At 35.4% G+C, this 21,378-nt stretch overlaps 2 protein-coding genes across 2 annotated transcripts; one reads left to right on the forward strand and one right to left on the reverse strand.

The window, feature by feature from the left end:
- Positions 1 to 4,912: 4,912 nt before the first annotated feature.
- Positions 4,913 to 10,996, forward strand: LOC146943073 (inactive purple acid phosphatase-like protein). The gene is made up of 11 exons (XM_085757162.1): positions 4,913 to 5,504; positions 6,167 to 6,252; positions 6,335 to 6,528; positions 7,401 to 7,440; positions 8,164 to 8,245; positions 8,334 to 8,411; positions 8,522 to 8,647; positions 9,065 to 9,186; positions 9,682 to 9,721; positions 9,915 to 9,989; positions 10,703 to 10,996. The coding sequence occupies exons 1-11, from the start codon at positions 5,203 to 5,205 to the stop codon at positions 10,866 to 10,868; spliced, it is 1,311 nt and encodes a 436-aa protein (XP_085613288.1). The 5' UTR covers positions 4,913 to 5,202; the 3' UTR covers positions 10,869 to 10,996.
- A 375-nt stretch (positions 10,997 to 11,371) lies between these two features.
- Positions 11,372 to 18,850, reverse strand: LOC146943074 (O-fucosyltransferase family protein). The gene is made up of 10 exons (XM_085757161.1): positions 18,618 to 18,850; positions 18,468 to 18,518; positions 18,279 to 18,369; positions 18,112 to 18,188; positions 17,374 to 17,462; positions 17,072 to 17,258; positions 16,026 to 16,207; positions 13,091 to 13,193; positions 12,409 to 12,740; positions 11,372 to 12,308 (listed from the first exon to the last, which is right to left on the reverse strand). The coding sequence occupies exons 1-10, from the start codon at positions 18,783 to 18,785 to the stop codon at positions 11,870 to 11,872; spliced, it is 1,719 nt and encodes a 572-aa protein (XP_085613287.1). The 5' UTR covers positions 18,786 to 18,850; the 3' UTR covers positions 11,372 to 11,869.
- Between the last annotated feature and the right edge of the window lie 2,528 nt (positions 18,851 to 21,378).

Genomic DNA, 21,378 nt, shown 5'->3' on the forward strand with positions numbered 1-21,378 from the left:
CTTCCAACTCTTTAATCTTGGCATCGATGTCAACCACTTGCTGCTTTGCATTGTTTCTCTCTTGCTGAAGAGTTTTAAATTTCTCTTGGAAAGATGACAGTTCGATCACAATTTGATCATGATGCGCTTTCTTCTCTTCCATTTGAGCTTGATCAATTTTTCTCTTCTGGAAGTTTTGATTAGCACTCTCCAACATTGGATCAAGATAATTAAACAGGTTTCGAAATTTCCAACCAGTTGGGAGAGCACCAAGCTTTTCGAATAAACTCCTGATTTCAGCAAGAGCTCCAGCATCCTTTTCAATCAACTCTAGCAAGTCGGCTTCGATGATCCTCTTTTGAAATTCTGCTAGCAGGTTGTTCTTTGAAGTCTCAGAGGGATTTCCCTTGGATGAATCAGAAGTTTGGCCAGTACTAGTTGAGAAAAGAGTATTACTCTTAGCTATCAAAGCAAAAGCATTGAAAGGATCATCTTTGGCCAATCGATCGATTTCTTCCAGATCGATCATAGGAGTATCTTGTTGAGCAATCATCTCTGCATCACCAGGAGCATTTTGTCGAGTAGTTATTTTTGTATCTTCAGTAGCAAAGTTTGATACATTATCTCCAAGGGTGGGTGCAGAATGAGATTGGTCATTGTTGAGTGATTCATCATTTACCAAGTCATCAGTGGGTGTTTCTGTTTGTTGTTGTTGAGGAAGATCCACTTTAAGACCTTCTGGACTGCTAGCATCATCATGCTCATCTTCTTTGTCTTCAGCAATTGGTGAAGTGGTCTTCGAAGAAGGAAGAACTTGCCCATGTTGTGATGGATTAGTTTGTTCTTGTTCGATACCCTAAAAAGAATAAGATAAATGCTTAAAACAAGACATTTAGAAATATTTCGTATAAAATATGGTTTCGATAAAATACCTTCGAACCATTATCACCAACATGTGAATGAGCACTAGAATGAGAAGTCTTTCGAAGACGTTTGAATGGTTTAGATGGTGAGATGGGGGGAGAACCTTCAGAAGCTTCCACTTCGACTTCCTTTTCTTGGACAAGTGATATTTGTTCCTGTTTTCTTTTCCTTCTTCCTTCAGTATTGACTTTGGGAAGTGTTACTTTGGAAGCTTCGATCTGTTCTTTAGTTATCTCCACCTCGCTATCATCATCAGAGAGATCGACAGTTGCTTGTTCTTTCTTGTTCTTCGATCTAGAAGGTCCTTTTGATGAAGTTGTTTTCACTTTGGGTTCCTTTGATTTAGGAGGTTCCTTCGATGCAGCCTCAGATTTCTTCGATTCAACTTCTTTAGTTTGGGAAGCTTTCTTTTTCTTCTTGTCAGACTTGCTTTTCGAAGTGTTCTGGGTGCTGGCATCATCGAGCTTTGCTTCTCCTGGAGTTAAAGGCAAAGCTGAAATATGTGATTATACAGATAAGTACTATTTCTTCTAAAAATAGTATTAATATATTTTAGTAAAAGAAAAAATCATACCCATGATACTGGGAGTTTCGATTCGAACTTGGGATAATTCATAGCCAAGTTCACCATTATATTGGTATAAATTGCATTTAGCATAGGTTACTAAATTATTCTGTGGGAATTTGAAATTATAAAGTAACCATTTTGGGTATGGTGGCCTAAAGGCCAAAGCAAGATTACAAGATGGAAGTCTTGCTAGTCTCATTTTCTTTTCTAAAACATAAAGATATTTATTGGGTGTTCCAGGGGGAAAAATTGTTTCTGGAATTTTTTCTCGAACTTTATCTCTCAAAGTTTGAGCAGCATAATATACTGTCCTCTTTGGATGTAAAGGGTCATATGCTGTTTGATAATATCTTTGAAATTGCTGAATTTCTTTAATGTGCGTACCTCTAGTCTTCTTGTCTTTGTTCTGCAAAGTGTGAAAAGTACTGGTCAGTTGAGGCAGCAATTCATCAGGATTCCCTCGATTGGATTGGCGTGTGTAATAATTTCGCCACCATCGAAAGAATGCTTCAGAGCATGCAAATGATGTTGAGAAATATGTAGGCTCGAACACAGTTGTTCTCCTGGCTTGAATTATGGATTTCCACACAGGTTCGATCAGAGGAATTTTCCATTCACTTATACTTTTGAACAAAGAGCTGGGTTTCGATTGAACCATACCAAACTGTCTAGCTACATGGTTAGGTTGATAACCATATACTCCATAAGGGCTACCAGGTGTAAGTCTGCTAGATAGATAGGTAGGGGTCAAATAAGCTTCCCATATAGCATTGATTTCTGTTTTGTTGGCTGTTTTCGAAGTAGTGGGAAAGTCCTCTTTGAACCAGTTAGGTCCATATTTCCTAGTGGTAAATGGTGCCATCATAGGGGTGAAAATGGGACAATCAAGCAGGGTTTCATAAGCATTCTCAAAAAGTTGTTGTGATGACTTGTTCCCATCGGGGTGAAACATAGCTAAGCCTATACCTTCAGTGGTCTTTTCTGAGTATGCTGATGTGTAAGAGGAAGGTAGGATCGAAGCAAGTTTTGATCCAAAAATGGCTAAAAGCCATAGTTGGAACAACCATATGGGTCCTGATACAACTAAATTCCCACCAGTTTGGGGATAATCTCTAAGATTATTAGTTGTATGGTTAAGGGTTTCATATAAAGAACCTAGAATCAGTTTGCTTAAACAGATATCTGTTCCTTCATGTAACTGACTAGCTAGACACATGAATTTCTTAGGGACTTGTACTGACCTTGAGCAAAAAACATGCATAGAAAACCAGTAGGTCAAGAAAGCTACATGTTCATCTGCAGATACTTCAGCACATTTGGTATCATGGTTGTTAGCTATAAACAAACCATAGGCAGGGCTATCGAAATTTACTGAGTATTGAGAGGTGGTAACATCTGGATTAAAGGTGTATCCAGTTAGTTTTAAGCTAGTAAGGCCAGCCACATCTAAAAGGGTAGGAGTGAGCATTCCACATTTCAAGTGAAGGCTGTTGTTCGATGGGTTCCAAAAATGTAAAGCAGCAAATATCAATTCATTATGGTATTTTGGATCATATCGAGATATTTGGATGAGATCAAAAATCCCTTTCTCCTTCCAGAATTGTCCCTTTTGTTTTTGAACTTTGTCTAACCAAGCAATGTATTCTGGATAAGTTTTTGGTTCAGTCCTAATTTTGGATTTTACAAAACTTAGGTCAAAAAGACCTTTTGTGAAAATTAAAGGAGGTTGAGTTTCAATACATGGGAAAAGAGAGTTAATCTCTGGAGTTTCAGGTTCTAGAGAAATGGGGCCTAAGAATGCATGTGGAGTATCAGTACAAGGGATGATTACCTGGGTTTTCCAGATAGCTTTTTCAGCTTCATTGATCTCTGGTTCGTTCATAAAAGCAGGAGCAGCACTGGCGATTTCTTTAGTAAAATCAATGGGTTCTTCGCGATTCACATGAGAAGTTCCTGCTGCGTTCGTCATTGTTTAAGTGTTTTTGTGAGAGGTTGATGAATAGTGAAGATTTCGTGTTTAAAGATAGGAGTTGCAGAAAATTCGAAGTTTTTTCTTCGAGAGAATTTTTGGCGGAGAAGAGGAACAGTGAAAGTGAAAATGAAATGGTGAAAAGTGAGAAGAGTAAAGGTGAGTTTGTTTCTATATAGACCTTTGATCATGACACATGTCAAGATCTTATTTTGACAGTTTTACCATTAAAGTGTTGTCTTCTCCAATGTTAGAGAACGTGGCCCACTAACTAAGATTGTGGGGTCAGTATTTAAAGGAAATTTGAATTAATTTTTGAATTAAATACTGACATCATTCATTTCGATGGAGAATGTTAGTTATTTTTTCAAAAACGTCTTTTTCTTCTTTGGTGAAATCGAAAATGGCGTTTCTGGGGGGCAATTTGTTAGCCAATATATTTTACTAGCTGTAATAAATATGGTCAAAGTATAGTTGACCTAGATTTAAAGAAGATTCGAACAGAGTGTTGTATTGAAAGCAAATATGGGTTCGAAGATGGTAGAAGACTTCGATAGAGCAGTTTTCGAAGGTGGTTATCAACAGTTATTCTTTAAGTCAGTTTGTATTTTAAGTTTGTTTTCAAATAAGTAAAACTGTCGACTTGTGGCAGTTGTAGTTTGAATTTCAAAGAAATGTAGTTATTTCTAGACTTAGTATAAATAGTAGTTTTTCATAGGAAAAACGGGTCACAATTCCATCATACAAACTTACACTCAAAGTATCCGTATGGAAGCGAGAAACGAGTCACAAGTTGCAATGTATGAATCTGTGTACCAACTTTTATTTAATCAATACAATTTACCCTTTTTTCTTTAAGTGTTCTTGCACTTTACTTTGTTAAGTTCGATTGAGTTCAAGTGGATTGAATTCGATTGTTTTTATTGTATTTCTTACATTTTCGACACCAAAAACACAGAATTTCTAACAACAAGAACAAACACAATATGTCCTAAGATTTACTGGTTGATCTTGCAAGTTACCATTTGTAAACCAGCGGTTGTTTACGAAAATCCAACGTAAACACTTAGTTAAATTGATATGGACAATGCATAAAATATGCAAGGTCTGGGTTTGAACTGCGGCAAAAAAAAAAAAGATGACAATTTGTTAAATTTGTATTGGATGACAATATATCTCCATTATCTCTAACTTAGTCCAATTTTCATCATATTTCCTTAATTAATAATATTCCATGATCTCTTAGAAGAAGAAAATAATTCTTTTTTATTGGATGATCCAATAAATAAAAAAGATACCGACGACGTTAGAAGGTATGGTGTTTCTGAAGTCTGATCCAACAAAGATACCGACGACGTTAGAAGAAAAGACACGTGGCGGAAGGAAATTGGAATAGTAGGAAGGAGAGAAGTGGTGGTGGGACCGAGTTGCTCACGTGTATATGTATAGACAGAGCAAATCTGGGAATCGGTAGCCATGGTCGAATCACTTCTCGGATCTCATCTCTTCCTCATTTCAACTTCAACCACATTCACATTCATAAACCTCTCAATTTCGAACATTCTACACTCTCAGATAAAATGCTTCAAAACAATTATTCCATTTCCTCATCACATTCACTCTTCCAATTCCAATTTTAACCTCATTCTCTCTCATTGTTATATTTTATGCCCGTAAAAGAAAGAGGAAGAGTATTTGGCAGTTAGTTACACTTACACATTGCATTGTACTTGAGATTTGTCAATGTTACTAATTTAATTTAATGGCGGCGAGTTCTAGAGGCTTCTTCGATTTCAAGCTCAGAGTAACGCCGCAACTCAATCACTTCCCGGAGTTATGCCGCAGAAAGCGAAGAAAGGTGTGCTTCGATGCTCAACGACTTCCACTCGGTAATCTCAAATTTCATTGCTGTTGTTCCGACTCTGTTACTCCAATTCGAAGAACCAACGGCGGTGACAAAATCGATGAACGGAGATTCGATCCCAAGAAAAACAAAACCCCTCACATTCATAGAGTTAGGACTCAAGCTACTCCTCCTGCTGCAATGCCTTTCGCTTCTCCACCGTATGTTTATCTTCGTTATAATCAATTTTATATTTCATAATTAAAATCCCTTTGTTGATGAGAAATTGAAACGAATTTAATACTCAAATGAAATAATAGTATGAATGTCTAGTTTTGGTGTGATATTAGATCTCTAGTCTGAACGGTGTTCTGAACTTGAATTATAATCTCCATGCGTTACTGATAATGGTTAGTGGAAAATAGAGGATTGTTAAAATTCTGCTATGCAATGCTATAGCACAACTATAGCAGCTATTGGACAATGTTTTGTACTAAATAGCATATCACAGAACAATAGCAGTTTGTCCAGTTGTAGTGGTAGAGCGCAGCTATAACCGCTATTTAACAGTAACTTGTGGAGTGGATTGTATAACAGGAATGAAGTGAGATTACAAAGATAGTTAATATGGATAAAGATGTCATGGTGCTAAAATGTTCTGACCTTTCCAGAGCAAGGAAGCACTAAGAATACTTTTCACTTTTTCCTTTTTCTCTATGCATATATTCTTTACTGTTTATTGACAAAATGAATTATGCTCCTTTGTTTGTGGAAGAAATTATATCATGAATGTTAATTAGCTTTTTGTTTATACTTTTTACAACCTACATTAGCTGGAACTTTTTCTCAATGATTATGGTGCTTTATGCCATGATTGCCACAGGTCCATTCTGAAGCAGGAAAAATTCTTTCCTCGTTGCACACCAAGAAATTCCGGTCCTCAGTCACGTGACACCCCACCAAAAAGAGGTGGTTTATCATTTTATAACTTAATTGTTTTTTATTTGCACCAAACATAAATAAAGGTTATTTTTCACTTGTTTATACGCAGACACTGGTATAGCAAATGAGAAGGACTGGGGTATCAGCCTGTTAAATGAAAATGTTAATGAGTCTGGCACTAATGAAGATGGAAGTACCTGGTACAGAGAAAATGGGGAAGAGCTGGGTGAAAATGGGTATAGATGTAGATGGACAAGAATGGGTGGCCAATCCCATGATGGTTCCTCGCAATGGAAAGAAACGGTATTTATACTCTTAATATTTTGATGTCCTTTTTGTTGGGGAAAAATCTACAGAAACAGTGTATGTTAAAGTGACTTCTTGAATGAACGCTATCTTATTTCTTTTATCACATTTGACTTAGTTATTAAATATGACCTTGTTTGATATGTGCAAATGATCTTCATTTGCTTAAAGGCATCATTGTACTATAAATCTATAATGAAGGAGTGGACTTCTGTAACAAATAAAAAGGAGTGATCCTAATTACCAAATTGTAGATAGTAAAGATTTTAGTGCCGACTTTCTGTTAGGCTTAGATAATGTCTTAGTATGCAGAGTATGCATTAATATGGAGAGGATCATGGTGTGTTATCACTTACTTACCTTGAAAGTATTGAGAACTACATTCAAACTGTTAAGAGTTTGATTTTAACTCTTGAAGTGCTCTTGATTAAAATTTCAGGTTTTCATGTAATTTATTTATGTACTTTTACTTGTTAACTTTTCCTTGGGTTAATAATAAAAAAGTGCTTTTTGGAAACCTTTGATTTGCTTTTCAATTTGTATAATTCATCTAGATAGTTATGGCAATATCGAGTCTCATGCATTGTCACAACTTATTTTTGAGTAAACCAAGGAGCTAATAATTCCATTGACACGACATCAGTTGTTTGTTCATATGTTTTTAGCATACTACTGTAACAATTTTTTGTAGCTGAATTAAATTAGGCATGATTTGAAGCATGTTAGGTTTGTGTTATTTTTTATAACCCCATCAAATGGCTTCCTAGGTGGATTTATTTTTAATATGATAGATTGACAGTATTCAGGACCCTGTCAGTATCACACCTCAGGTGGATTCATTTAATTGGCTTTATTGATCTAATTGACAGTGGTGGGAGAAGAGCGACTGGACTGGATATAAGGAGCTAGGTATGTTACTTCCTTTATATTTGATATAGAAGCATTACTGAAAGTACTTAACAATTCTTAGCGTGTTTCTGGGGCCAGTCAAATTACTTCTGGGCAGAAATACATGATTGTTTTATCCTAAAGATACTTCGAGGAGCTCAAACTTACCTCTGTACCCTTGCTCAAACATGCTGTTTGTACATTTAACATAAATCTGTAGATTTATTGCAACAACTAATTTTTAATAACATTCGGTTGATCTATGGTTATGTCTACATAAAAATAAAAATAAAAACATGTTCCTTCATATTGCCTGCTAGTATCTACAATTCTTTAGCATCTACAGGAATTTTTAAAATCTATGTCGAGTGCAATGAATCAATTTCTATGATTGCATGATCGTAACACAGACAGTCTAAATAAATAAAGTGATGTAAAAAATTCTTCCCACTAAAGTTATGGGATAGCTGAGCTAAAATTTCATACACTATCCTAATCTGTCGCACTGTTGATAAGCAGATAATGCTGCTAGCATGTCATTCAAAGTTTTTCTTCACATTGCCCCTGTTTCATGCTTTATCATCCAAGTTTATTAAACCATAGCCTGATTCAACTACCATTATCATCTAATGGTGTAATTGATTGAAGAAATACTGAGTAGCAGGGTTTTTTTGTCGTGATTTATTGAAATCTTGAATAACCAAACCTGTGAATGCATGTGATTAATTTTGTAAGTTCTCGTAGGTGTGGAGAAATCCGGCAGAAATTCTGAAGGGGATTCTTGGTGGGAAACATGGCAAGAAAATCTTCATCAAGATGAATGGAGGTCACTGCTTTATTTCTCAGTTTGCTGTGATTAAGTAAACCCCACGAATTCTTTACACAACTTCTTTCTTTCTCGTTTCAATTTGCAGTAACATAGCAAGAATAGAGAGGAGTGCGCAAAAACAAGCAAAGTCAGGAACTGAAAATGCTGGGTGGTATGAGAAATGGTAAGTCGATGTATGATGTATCTTACAAAACAAAAGCTGGTATCTCTATGCATTATTAATGGATCAAATGCATTTATATTTTAGAATTTCTGACTGTTCAATTTACTTAGGTGGGAAAAATATGATGCTAAAGGCTGGACTGAAAAGGGGGCACACAAGTATGGTAGACTGAATGAACAATCCTGGTGGGAAAAGTGGGGAGAGAATTATGACGGAAGAGGATCTGTTCTCAAATGGTATGTATTATAGCTTAGTTAATTCATTTGTTTAACCAATAATTGTCCACATATGTATACATGAGCCTCATACAGATGAACAACTTTAAGCTCAACGGTGGATTTTGTGAAATTTTATTGGACAAAATCTTATTTGATTTATGTTTATTTCAATAGTACTATGCTTACAGATGTTGAATTATAATATTATTTCCTACACCTTGACCTCGGTTTTGTTTTCTATTTTTATTTTTAGTTTGCCACCCTTGTTCTCTCATTGTTTTTGTCTCCTAAATAACTTTTATTTTCCTGTTGATTTTTTTTGGATACAAGGGGATTGTTTTGCAGTTTATCATAATGTTTAACAAGAGTTCTTTTTGTTCTAGTCCTGAATTTTAACTTCTCGGTGCTTTCTTTTCGTTGCTAACACTTCCGCAGGACAGATAAATGGGCTGAAACTGAACTTGGAACAAAATGGGGAGACAAGTGGGAGGAGCGGTTCTTTAAAGGCATAGGTTCGCGTCATGGGGAAACTTGGCATGTATCTCCTAGCAGTGAGCGTATGTTATATTTACTTATAAAGTCGTCTTTCACATTTATTTCATATTTGGTTGTTCCAATACAATAACCAAAAGCCATGTCTGTTTGTTTCATTAGTTGTTGTCAGAGTGCACCCAATGATGTAATCTTGGAGGTTTCATTTCGTTTAAAGCTTGAATCTTTGTCTTCCCATAGAAATAATAAAATATTAGCATGCATTACCTGTAACCTTTCTTTAAGGTGTTAATCATGTATCTCATGACTCTGAGTAGTTGGACTTGCCTTTGTCCCAACTAACAAGGTCCCTAAAATGGGCTTCTCTTATTGATTCAGCCCTCCAGCTTTCTGGGTTTTCTCCTACAAGTCTATGTAAAAGTAGGGGTGACTGTGTTGATCTGCCTGCCGTGTCCTCTCTCTTCCCCCTTAACATGATTGTTACATGGTTTTCACTCTTAAACATAATCATATGTGGTTTATTTTTTTAAAATCCAATGCTATTTTCATCCTTTTTTCAGGTTGGTCAAGAACTTGGGGAGAAGAGCACTTTGGAAATGGGTATGGAATCAAAGCTTCCATAAACTGATTAGTTTATTTATTTGTGATGAGCTTAAAAGTGATTTGGATTATTGACTAGATCTGTATGACTGTATACAATGTCTCAGTTTTTAATCACTTTCTCAAAATGCTTTGTTGAAATGTTACGTCTCTATTACGCTTGCTAATTGGCTCAGCCTTTTGCCTGCAACAGGAAAGTCCATAAGTATGGAAATAGCACCACCGGTGAGAGCTGGGATATAGTTGTAGATGAAGATACCTATTATGAGTAAGGATATTCTTTTCTGCATCCAACAAATCTACTGCATTTTCATGTCTCTCTATTTGCCTATTCTTCTAAGCAATGGGGTATTTTTTGAGTGCGAGACTGATCTCTACCAGGTTGTGTTGACTTACCTTGATGAGTGAAAAATGCTTGGGTGGTCACAACATCAAACTAAAAATTATTTAGGCACGCAAAATATACATCATTTAATTCTTTCTTATTCTACATTTTCTTTCTTTTTTGTGTGCCCAAGTCTTGTGACCACACAAGCTGGTCAAGAAGGTGGTTCTAGCCTAGTTATATATATATATATATATATATATATGGAAAAGAGCCTAAATGCTCTGTGTACCTGTACTTGGTACATATTCAGCACCAGTAAATGTTTGGTACACTAGCATGAATCCAATTCTTATTTTGTCTTTAATTCAATTAAGAAAAAAGTTGAGGTTGGTTACAAGTAATACTAACAACACTCTTTTGAACACACTCTCTGATACTCACTCTTTTATTGGTTTAAATCTTTGTGGGTTAACACTTTGAAAATTGAACCCACACAAAGTGGTGGGACATATATTAATTTCATCCGATAAAAAAGAGTGCTAAAGAGAGTGTTGAAAAGTGATTGTTGCTAGCATTCCTTTGCCGGTTACATTTACATCATAGTTATGTGCCTATATTAATATTCATATTAACTTTGATTGTTTCTCATGAAGGGCGGAACCTCATTATGGATGGGCGGATGTGGTGGGTGATTCAAATCAATTACTCTCAATTGAGCATCTGGAGAGGCCACCTGGTGTCTTCCCCAATTTAGATTTTGTTTCGCCTCCATCACCTCAAGCAGATGACTCACCAGATGATTTGCCCTCGTCACAGTGAAAATTTGACGTACAATCACCATCGTCTATTTTGTTTAATTTTAGAGTAATCATGTCATTAAGGGGAACTCTATTTGTGAAAGATATATATTGTAAATTTAATCATTTTATTCATTCTTTCCATCGTAATGATTCATTCTCATTAGTTTTCCATTTACTTTAGTTTAAACATGGCTTGAAAGGCAAATCAGTTGCTCGATAAGTTATGACACAATCCTATCAAACCACCAAACCAGCTGCCCCTTCAGACCTGGCATCCTTATTTCCTTACTCATTGAGAGTCTAGAGAATAACCTCGTCTTCAGCTGTAGCTGTTTTCGCCGACTGCTCTATACAAAAGAGCTAGAAAGAGTGAATAAACTCTCGCAGACACCAGTCACTGATTCAATTTGTGAGACAGTAAAATCTACTTACCATTTTGATCAGCTTTATAGAAAAAGTTGTAATTTTATTAAAAGACTAACTACACCTACCGGGTCATCAGACCACTACTGCTACATTAACTTCGGGCACAAAAACTTAACTAGGCATTCAGTTGCTTCTATATAAGTAAGTTGACAACAACAATCTCAAAGATAGATATGAACAAAAGTGTATTGAAATGATTTTCCTCAACGAAAATATACAGATTTTCCTACATCCTAGCAAACTCCATTTTGTATGCAGCTAGATGTCAAATGGCTGTCCTCCCATTCCACTCATTGCTAACTTCTGATCACCTTTTTCCAGATTTAATTACAAGTCCAAACACCCACAAAATTTAGCAACAAACCAAGGCCATTATGCTCTTAAAAATGCACAAATTGTTTGTATGATTAAAATTTTCAAGATGACTTCATACTATATCCACTTCAAGTTCAGCTCAGCCAGTGTTGAGAAATATATGTGCTTTTTCTGTTCGGGATCTGTGCTTTATTAGCAACTTTAAAATCGAGCACTAGCTGCTTAAGGGGTTATGTCGAATGAGTCAACAGGTAGTCAGCACTGAATACTGCAGCTTAACTAGTCTGATATAATTTCCTCCAACTCTGGATCCTCAAAGTTCAGAGATTCATAGTCTGACATTGTTTCATTGAACATATCCCTATCTGTAAGATCATTCTGATCATCATCGTCATCATTATCATTATCCTCGTCATTATCATCAACATCCACCTCATCATTTGCTACAACTTTTTTGGTTGACTTATCCCTTGAAAATTTTCTAGATCCAGAATTTTTGTCCAATTTGGCCACAGAATCTTCACATATGCAGGTAGATGGATTCTCATGAAACCCTCCTCTACCAGGTCTAACCTCCTTTGGCTCCCCCATGAAGCCTTTCTGGAAAGTACGAACACTGGAAGCAAAAACATCCCAAGTCGAGTTACTTCTGTTCAAGAACAATCTGTAGAGTTTTTTAGCATTTGGACGAATAGTTGGTTTGTGACCAAAGTATCTCCTATAAGAAAGTGTACAGAAAGCTAATTAGTAAGTGTAGATATCAGTGACGGGTGACCAACAGAAAGTGAAAATAAACATTCAAATGAAGTTGAGCATACCTTCGTCCGGCTAATATTTTAGCCATGTTACCATTGTTATTGGTGACAAACACATCGCTTTCATCACAAACAATAAAATCAAGGGCAGCCATGCGAGAAGAAAATGAAGAAAATGGTTCTAGTTCCTCCTTGGTAGCAATGGTTTCTTTTGAATGGAAATTAGGGAATAATGCTTTGAGAGGTGCCAATGTTTCATCTCCTCTATATACTTCCCCAGATGCAACATAAATATGAACATCAGAACCATACCCCAACGCTCTTAGCATTAGACCGACTTCTTCTGGGGTTAACGGACATCTTCCCTGCCTCCTGGCCCTATCAGGATTGCTTTTCTGCATATCAATATACTTCATATTATTCATATTCTCTTTTTTTAAACAGTTTTCTCATGCAAACATGGTCAGGGGAAATATTCTCTATCAAATAATGCCTATTTACTTGGCATCTAGCCACAAGCAGGGTTAAAGACCATTAAAATGTTAAAAGCCATTGCTGATATTCATTTAATGAAAAATGTAGTTAGGTTTATAGCACTGTCATTATAACATAAATTGATGCCATATGGTTTTGCATAAGTAATCAAGCATAGAAAAATATTGTCTTATAGTGAATAAGTGATTACATTTTTTGATATCTCTTAATAAATTATTGTTGGTAGTAAAAAATAACATGCAAGCCTTACATGTAGTGTCTTCCATCTCCTCCTTATTGTGCCCAGTTCCTTATGTTCCTTCTCTCCTCCACCATAGTCACATCCAGAAAATGCAAGCATATCAGGTTCAAATCTGCACCAGAAAGAAGTGGATCGAACTTAGAAACTACTCAATTGTTATCTATTACTCTCCCTGATAGGATCTATACAAGTGTAGAAGCCATTGTTTGCTGTCCGAAAAAAATCAACAGTACCAACTACCAAGTGCAGTCTGTAATATGGACCTAGTCTAAATACGAAGGTCTCAGACTCTCAAACTTTAGTCCAAGACTAAAACCTTAAAATTAGGTGTCCTCTTTACCATTTTTCTTTGTTTCAAATTATTTGTCTCTTATAATACTAATAAAACATTTATTATTCTTTTCCACTATCATACCCTTATTTATTTCATTTTTTTAATAAGCCAAACCAACTCCCGAAATTGGCAACAGAGAGAATTGAACCTAAGACCTTGAGAGGAGCACACTCCAAGGTCCCAAGCCAACATCACCAGGCTAACCCAAGTGGGTTCCCTTATTTAATGCATTTCAATCATCTACAACTCTACTAACCATAATTAATAAGGGTGTTTTAGTAAATAAAACATTATACCATGAAAATCAACACTACTAATCATTTCCTTAATTCTCGTGTAAAACTAAGAACACCTAATTTGAGACAGAGTAAGAGACAAATGAACAAGTAGAAACAATTTAAAAACATAAAAGGTGATGGGTTGTGTTCAATCTCCAATCAAGATATATCTAAAGGAAAGAATTCTGCGCAATCACGCAGTTAAGACATCAGTAACCGTTCAATTAAGATCGGACAGTTTAGATCCAAATTTAGTATTTTATATTAAAATATTAAAATTAAAATCTACATTTTCTAGAATATATCCAACCTTGATCAAATTTCCATTGATATTCCAACCGTGTGAACACGGGATCCATCCAAATTCATCCTCAATCCATCTAAAACCCAATTTACATTCCCCCGTTGGGATTTGACAACAAAAGTTGTATAATTGAAAAGGAAAAAAGTGTCCAAATCAGACAAAAAAGCCAGATATATTCAAGAGTTGTTGGCTAAAGCACAAACTTCTCAAAGCTAAAGCTGCTGTTTCATCTACAATGATCAGTGGCTATAATGTCAATTTTTGTTTCAGCCTCTAGAGAATCATTGGAAAGTGGTACCGAGATTTTTTAGAAATTTACAAGGCACTGATAGTCATGGTCTTAATCTTAAACCTTCTGTTCAAAGCAAAAATTAGCCATAACAGCCTGCTGTGATGTAGATTGGGAAGCTAACCAAGATGATATAAGGTCCACTTCAGGGTCTTGTGTATTTTAAGGCCATGAGTTGGTTTCTTGGTGGTCTAAGAAACAACCTCTGGTGGCTATATCTAGTGCAGAGGCTAAATCGAGTAGCCAGGCAGCAACAGCGGCAGAAATTCTATGAATACACTCCCTATTAAATGAATTGAAAGTGCCTTTTGACATCCCTCATATCTTATGTGACAGTCTCGGGACTATAACATTAGCACAATCCTATTTTATATGCTAGAACAAAACATGTGGAGCTTGATATCTTTTTGTAAGATAGAAAGTTCTTAACAAGAATCTTGAGGGGTGACATCCCTGCAGAAGACCAGCTGGCTGATATTTTAACCAATGCTCTCTCTACTCAAAGATTTCTCTTCCTCAGAGACACTCGATTTATACTACTCCTTGGCTCACCTACTATCACATTTGAGGGGGGAGGCTAGTTTAGTTTTTATTTATCCTTTATTGCGCATTACTAGTTTGTTTTCCGTGTGTAATTTGATAGCAGGCCAGTTATAAATATAGCATACATTTGGAGGAATGGAGGAATAAGAAAGGAAATTGGCACTTATAAGTATTCATGTTAATGTATGTAACTGTATCATTGAAATATAATGTCCATTAGCGTGTTAAGATTAGAAAGAAAAAAGATAGAGAAAAACTGCAGGAACCGTATAAGATCTATGTTAGAGAAGATGCCAGGGACTCTAATTTAACTTGGAGTTGTAATTTTTTATTTATTTTTTGAATGACAAATGTTAGTGTGCTAATTGTTATGTTGATACTTTTCTCCTTGCCAAGGCTAAAACCTTGGACCTTTTAACTCCCCAACTCCTTTAATCCCTTACCTCAAACCAATTGAGTTATTGAAACTTCAGTAGTGCATTGCGTACCATATATTGTAAACTTGTTCTTACTCATTTCCAACCTTTATTACAATTCTGTTTCACTTAATATGATCATTCTGGTTACATTGCCACTGTAGTAAAGGCTGAAAATAAGCAAGAACAAATTTATAGTATTTGGAACACAATGCACTGCTGAATCTATAATGAAGATTACAAGTCAAACTCAAGTTATTATCAATAAAATTTAGAGCTATTACTAATTTCTCTCCTCCTTTTATCTAAATGGGCACAACTTCAACAGGTTGATTTAATTTCAGCTGCCTTATAGTTCCCTATCTAAACCAAAAAAATAAAAATCAGCATAATGGCATTGGAGCTGTCGTGTATTTCCACTTATCCAATTTGAGTTATATTACTTGTAAATGATGTTAAACAAAATTGTAGTCCCCCAAGAAAATGAACATTCATGTGTTCCATATTTGTGCAAATAAAATGAATATCTTAGTGGTATGCTTAACAAGCAAATGTAATGAGGATACCAGCATGAAAGTAAGAACTGAACCCAGTTTTGACAAGTATTTGTACATGAGCAAATTTTTAACAAGGACATTGATCGACATATATGGATACTAATACTACATTATAGTTTTAGTGGTTACCAAATTGATGAATCTGATTGATAAGATTACCTGGGAAAGTGAATTAAACAGGACAGACAAGCGTATAAAAGAGGGCAAAAATCAAACAAACTACCTCAAATGCAGTGCAATGTAATGATTCTTTCTCATCCTCATCCGTTGGACCAATTTTTGACCCATTTTTAGTATTGGATCAGTAAATCTTAGAGCATGGTAATTAACTCTACATCTCAATTTCTGATACTCAGTATCCAACCTGTTTGCAAGCCTGTAGTCAAACTTGTTGAGTTGAACAGCCTGCCATATAAATGAAGCAACAATATTAAATATATTTCTTCATAATCAAATGTTCAAATAGTTATTGATATACTAGATAAAGTGATCAGAATTTAAAGTATTGATTACTTGTTTATTAAAAGCAAAAAAAGGCCAGTTGGTACAGACTACAGCTTCATTACTTCCAAAATTTTCCTAAAAAACTGTTGCGGTATCAAGCATACAAAACATCCTATTTTGATAACTGAAATCAGCCATTTTATAGAAACTAGGACTTAAAGTGGGTTAAATTTCGGGACTAGCTTTGAAAATTTAATGATCATAGGGTGTAGACTTTCTCAGTCATATTTAATGATCAAAACGGACTAAATTTTTATTATGCAAATCATGGGGGAAAAATATGGATCTAGATCTTGCAAATAGTCCAATTATAAGATCACTTGGCAAATAGAAAAGGTTCAGAAATGGTTTTAAATTTTTGGCAAAAGATGAGAGATATCCTATGGTTTTAAATTTTTGGCAAAAGATGAGAGATATCCTAGCTTGACTGAGAAGTTACTTCAGGCACCACACATCGGGGTTAAAATTCATTAGACAACCAATAGATCAGTAGCCTAATGAAGAAACCTGAAAAACTCATTATGCAAATGAATCATCTAATCCATCTAAAATACATTTACTATAACATCCATCACATAGAGATTTGGACTATAGTCCTTAAATGAAAAGCAGTTAAAACTTCCTAATAGTATTATATATATCTTCCGAGCGATAAAAAAAATCGAACTGAGAAACGAAGGCACCTCCTACTTAAAAAGGAAAACATAATAAGTTGTACAGCATATTAGCAGTACTAGTAATATTTTTGAGAAATAAAAAACTTACACGCTTTTTCACGAGTACAGGCAATATACGATTTATATAACATCTTTCACTGCATTTCCTTGGAACACGCAGGCTGTATGCAGATAATGCTTTCCGACCCTTACTGCTTGGGAGTTGCTTGATAATTTTGACATCATTTGACAAATATGAGGCAAACCAATCAACATCAAAGATCTCTGAAAAGTTACTGCAAAAGGTAAAGTATGGCATTGTATCACAAACTAACAAACATCGATGAGAATTATAAACTTCAATATTTTAGCAGCTAAGTCAAATTACAATATGTCCTTTCTGCAAATTACCTAGAATCTTTCCAGTAAGACCGCTGATCCAATTTTGGAACAACCAAAGTAGCATTCAAAATTCGCGCAACAACAACAGCATCTGTAATCTGCCATTTGTAAAAACAAAATGATCAACAGCGAAAAGTGATAGCTGAGTACCCATATAGTTTGGAAACAATAAGCACAAACAACAGTCATTATATGCAGCAGTATATTATACTGATTTAAATAGTAATTAAACATAAAAGATTTACTGGTTTCAATACTCCAGATTTTGAAGCAAAACTATTAACTGAGATTTTCAACAATTAACAGAAAAGCCAAGCGGGTAGGATCTGAAAACATAAGGGATGCATCTCTTTAACAACGACAACAACAACCAAGTCTTGTCCCACTAAGTGGGGTCAGCAGGATGCATCTCTTTCACAGATGCAAGCATTAAGATTCTCAACGAGATTTATGACATCCATGAGCACTAGACTCGAGAAAAATGTGCCAACTAATGCTCCATGATTATTTAATTACTATACGGCTGCAGCTCCAGCTCCAACAAATTTAGTCCCTTTTCTCATCGAATGTCACATAACTTATTTCAGCAAGAAAAAAACAAGTTAATTTTATTTGACAACCTTAATATAAGGCAAATCTGATTGAGGAAGCATGTGATTTTTTTAGTTCATTTCACATTTAATAAAATTAAATAAAACCAGATATGAAATCCATGCTTTGATTAATGAAATAGTCCAGAGAAAGTACCCCAGTTCTTTGTTGATTCAAGCCTCCACTAGTTGCAATCAACAAATACCGATTCGGTTTTGTAGCTGCTTCAGCGTCTGCGATTGGAAAGGCATAGTTATCTGTCATTTTCATACATATAGTCATATCCAAGATCCAATAACAGAATCCACAAATAGATTACGTACTTGGAAACTTGCTGCTGGCATTGCTGCAACCGTAGAAGTGTTCCGAATTTCTCGAACTCCACACATCGCGGCTCAGCTTTCCTCCATCTTTCTGATCAAAACAAAAGCAAACAATCAAGTAATCAAGATCCAATAACAAAATCATGAAATCTATACGAAACAAAATCAGAATCCAGAAAAAGCACTAACCGGAACACGGAACTCAGGTTTTTCAATCACTTCATTGGCTTTCTCGTTATACTGAAAAAAAACACAAAAATTGATAAATTCATGATCAAATTCATGATCAATTATTGAATTAGAGTGAATGTCGAGAGAGAGAGAGAGAGAGAGATTTACCGTGATGTGTTGGCGTCTCCGGTGCATATGATCGGAATCGATAGGAGAAGGAGCTAAGAAAGAAAGCATAGCGAAGAGAAAAAGTAGAGCGGCGGCGACGGCGGAAATCATCGGAATCATAAGACGGAAACGTTGATAAAAGTGGTGGCGCCGCCGCTGAACCGCCATTTTTGTTTTGTTTTCTCTCCCTTGTGAGAATGGGAGAGAGGTGGAGGAGGAGACACCAATTTGGTAAAAATGTATGTTCAATTCATCATCATATACTAGTATTATAATAATTATTTATATTTATAATAAAATATAAAATGAAATGAGTAGCAGAATAATGCGTTATGCGTTGTTGAAATTGAAATCTGTAATCTCCTTCGGGAAGTGATTATTGATGTGATGTGTGAGTGGGTGAATAGAATAGAATAGAACAGAAAAAGAAAATAGGCACAGTGTGAATGATGAACGTTGCTGGGTTCTGGTTTTTTCTTATTAAGCATCATCCGCCTTCGTTGCCATACAGTTTTGTTGTTTGGAAATGGAATTTCGATTCTTTGCTTCCCTTGCACGTGCCCACGTGAACTATCGTGATATCTCTGTTTATTGTTTTTCTTTAACAAACGGGAGTACGCTTTCGGTTCATCGAAATTGGAGGTTTTTGTTTTATGCTCGCGGTACAATGAGAAATGTTTTTTTTTTTTTTATTATCTTTTGTTTGGTTGCAAGTAATTAAAAATCAAAAAGATAGGGATAAATTAAAGTCTTAAATACTTCCTCGGATCTTATGTATAAGACTTTTTTGATTCATTAATGTAGATAAGATGCATTAATTATCCAACGAATCTAAAAAGTAAAGTTTTTCCTTATAAAGAGGACTGGAGGGAGTAGTTTATTAGAGTTAAGATCCTCTCCATTTGGTATTCTCTCCATTTCTCAAAAAACTAAAAAGTAATGGGAAATGTTAACTTGTGCCCTCGGGGCACAAGTTAATGATTCAAAATAGAAATATTTTATTGTAATTAAAGCATTTGACTTTAACTTTTTTACTTTTCAATAATTGAATGCACAAAATTTAAGAAAATGTTTCCATTTTTGGGTTGCTTAACATGTGCCCTAAGGGCACAAGTTAACATGACCCAAAAGTAATTAATGATGGTGGGACCCACTTAATAGTGGGACCCACTATCTATTTTATGTGTCCATCTCTCTTCAAATTGTATACTCCATTTATTATACAAAATGGATAGGATCTTTACCCAGTTTATTAGTCCATCCACTTTCTTTAAAATTTTTGTATTAATCTCTGCATTTTTTTTTTGTTTAAATCTCTACTCTTTGTAATGTTGATCCCCCTCTTCAATTTAATGTTATGTAGGAGGGTTTTCTTAGTAATTTATTAGTATTTTATTATTTCAGCCTAATTTTTTATAACTTACTATTTTGTTTTCAGTTTCAAAAAGAAAGTACATCATCAAGGATAGAATCAAAGATCAATCTGATTTTGATAAAATTTGTGCCGGTACCACTTTTGAAAATGATTCAGTAGAAAAATGTACCTTGAATGCAAATAGTTCCAACACAAATCTTGAGAAGATCCTGACTTTCATAGCTACAAAGGGGACGATACTGTCACAAACTGCCCACGATGCTCTTAAACGAAAGAGGAATGCACTGGCTCTTCAGCAGCACGGGATAGAGGATGAGATGGTTGTGTGTAATATGAAAATTCAAAGATGGTTAGCTGGTGAGGAAGATGACTTTGAATTAAAATTAGAATTCATTATAGAAGGCTGTAATAGTGCATGGTTAAGGAATCGATGAAGGAAGTGTCAATATCTTGATCAATGCTTACCTCCATCTGTTAAGGGTAAAAGATTAACAGATGTTGTGCTCACTTTGCAAAGTCCTTGCCAGGAACTAGATGTTGCAGCTCAGCTGATTGTGGAAGCATTAAAAGAGGACAAAGTTATGAAACCAGGCTCTAGTGGAATGACAAGACAAGATGAGAGGGATGCAGCTAGGCTTCACATTGGTGATACTGGTTTACTTAATTATGTGCTGAAATCACTTAATAACGTGATTGTTGGAAACTATGTGAAGACTATTGTTTATGTAACAAATGATTCATTAAGTTGCTTTTTGACCAATACCAACACCACCATTGATGCCACATCAACATTTAAAGGAAATACATATAATGTTCCTGCATGGTATGTTAGTCTTTTTCCTGAGGAGTATCACACTGACAAGGTAAATGTTCAAACCTCCATCATGGTAGAGAGAGAAAATAAAGCTAAAGATGTCTGCAAGGCTCGAGACTTCCTTTCAAAGTTAGGCGAATCACAGTTGGTATCTATAACTTCGTTGCATTTCACTCAATGGGATCCAGGAGGGTCGTCACTTGATCATTAGAGGAGTCAACATGCTTGGGAAGCTTTTTATCATAATGAGAACTTGTGGTCGAGTTCTTCAGAGGTGGAAGAGATTGATGTATGAGGGTTTTCTTAGTAATTTAGTAGTATTTTATTATTTCAACCTAATTTTCTAGAACTTTATATTTTGTTCTCAGTTTGTTATTTTTGGGCCCATTAGGGTTTGTTATTTCCCTATTTAAGTTTAACAGTTGTAGCTTAAGAGAATAACTTTTTGATTCAATAAAATTATTCAAGATTTTCTCTCAATTCTGGTGGATTCCGAAAATCCTTATTTTGATAGGTTTGTCGCTTGCAACCTGTCAGTTTATCTTTTAGGTTTAGCGCTTGCTAACCCCTTA

This window comes from Medicago sativa, chromosome 3 (assembly GCF_051527215.1).
Source record: "Medicago sativa cultivar Bolivia chromosome 3, Bolivia_mono, whole genome shotgun sequence".
In the NCBI taxonomy this organism is placed as follows: Eukaryota; Viridiplantae; Streptophyta; class Magnoliopsida; order Fabales; family Fabaceae; genus Medicago; species Medicago sativa.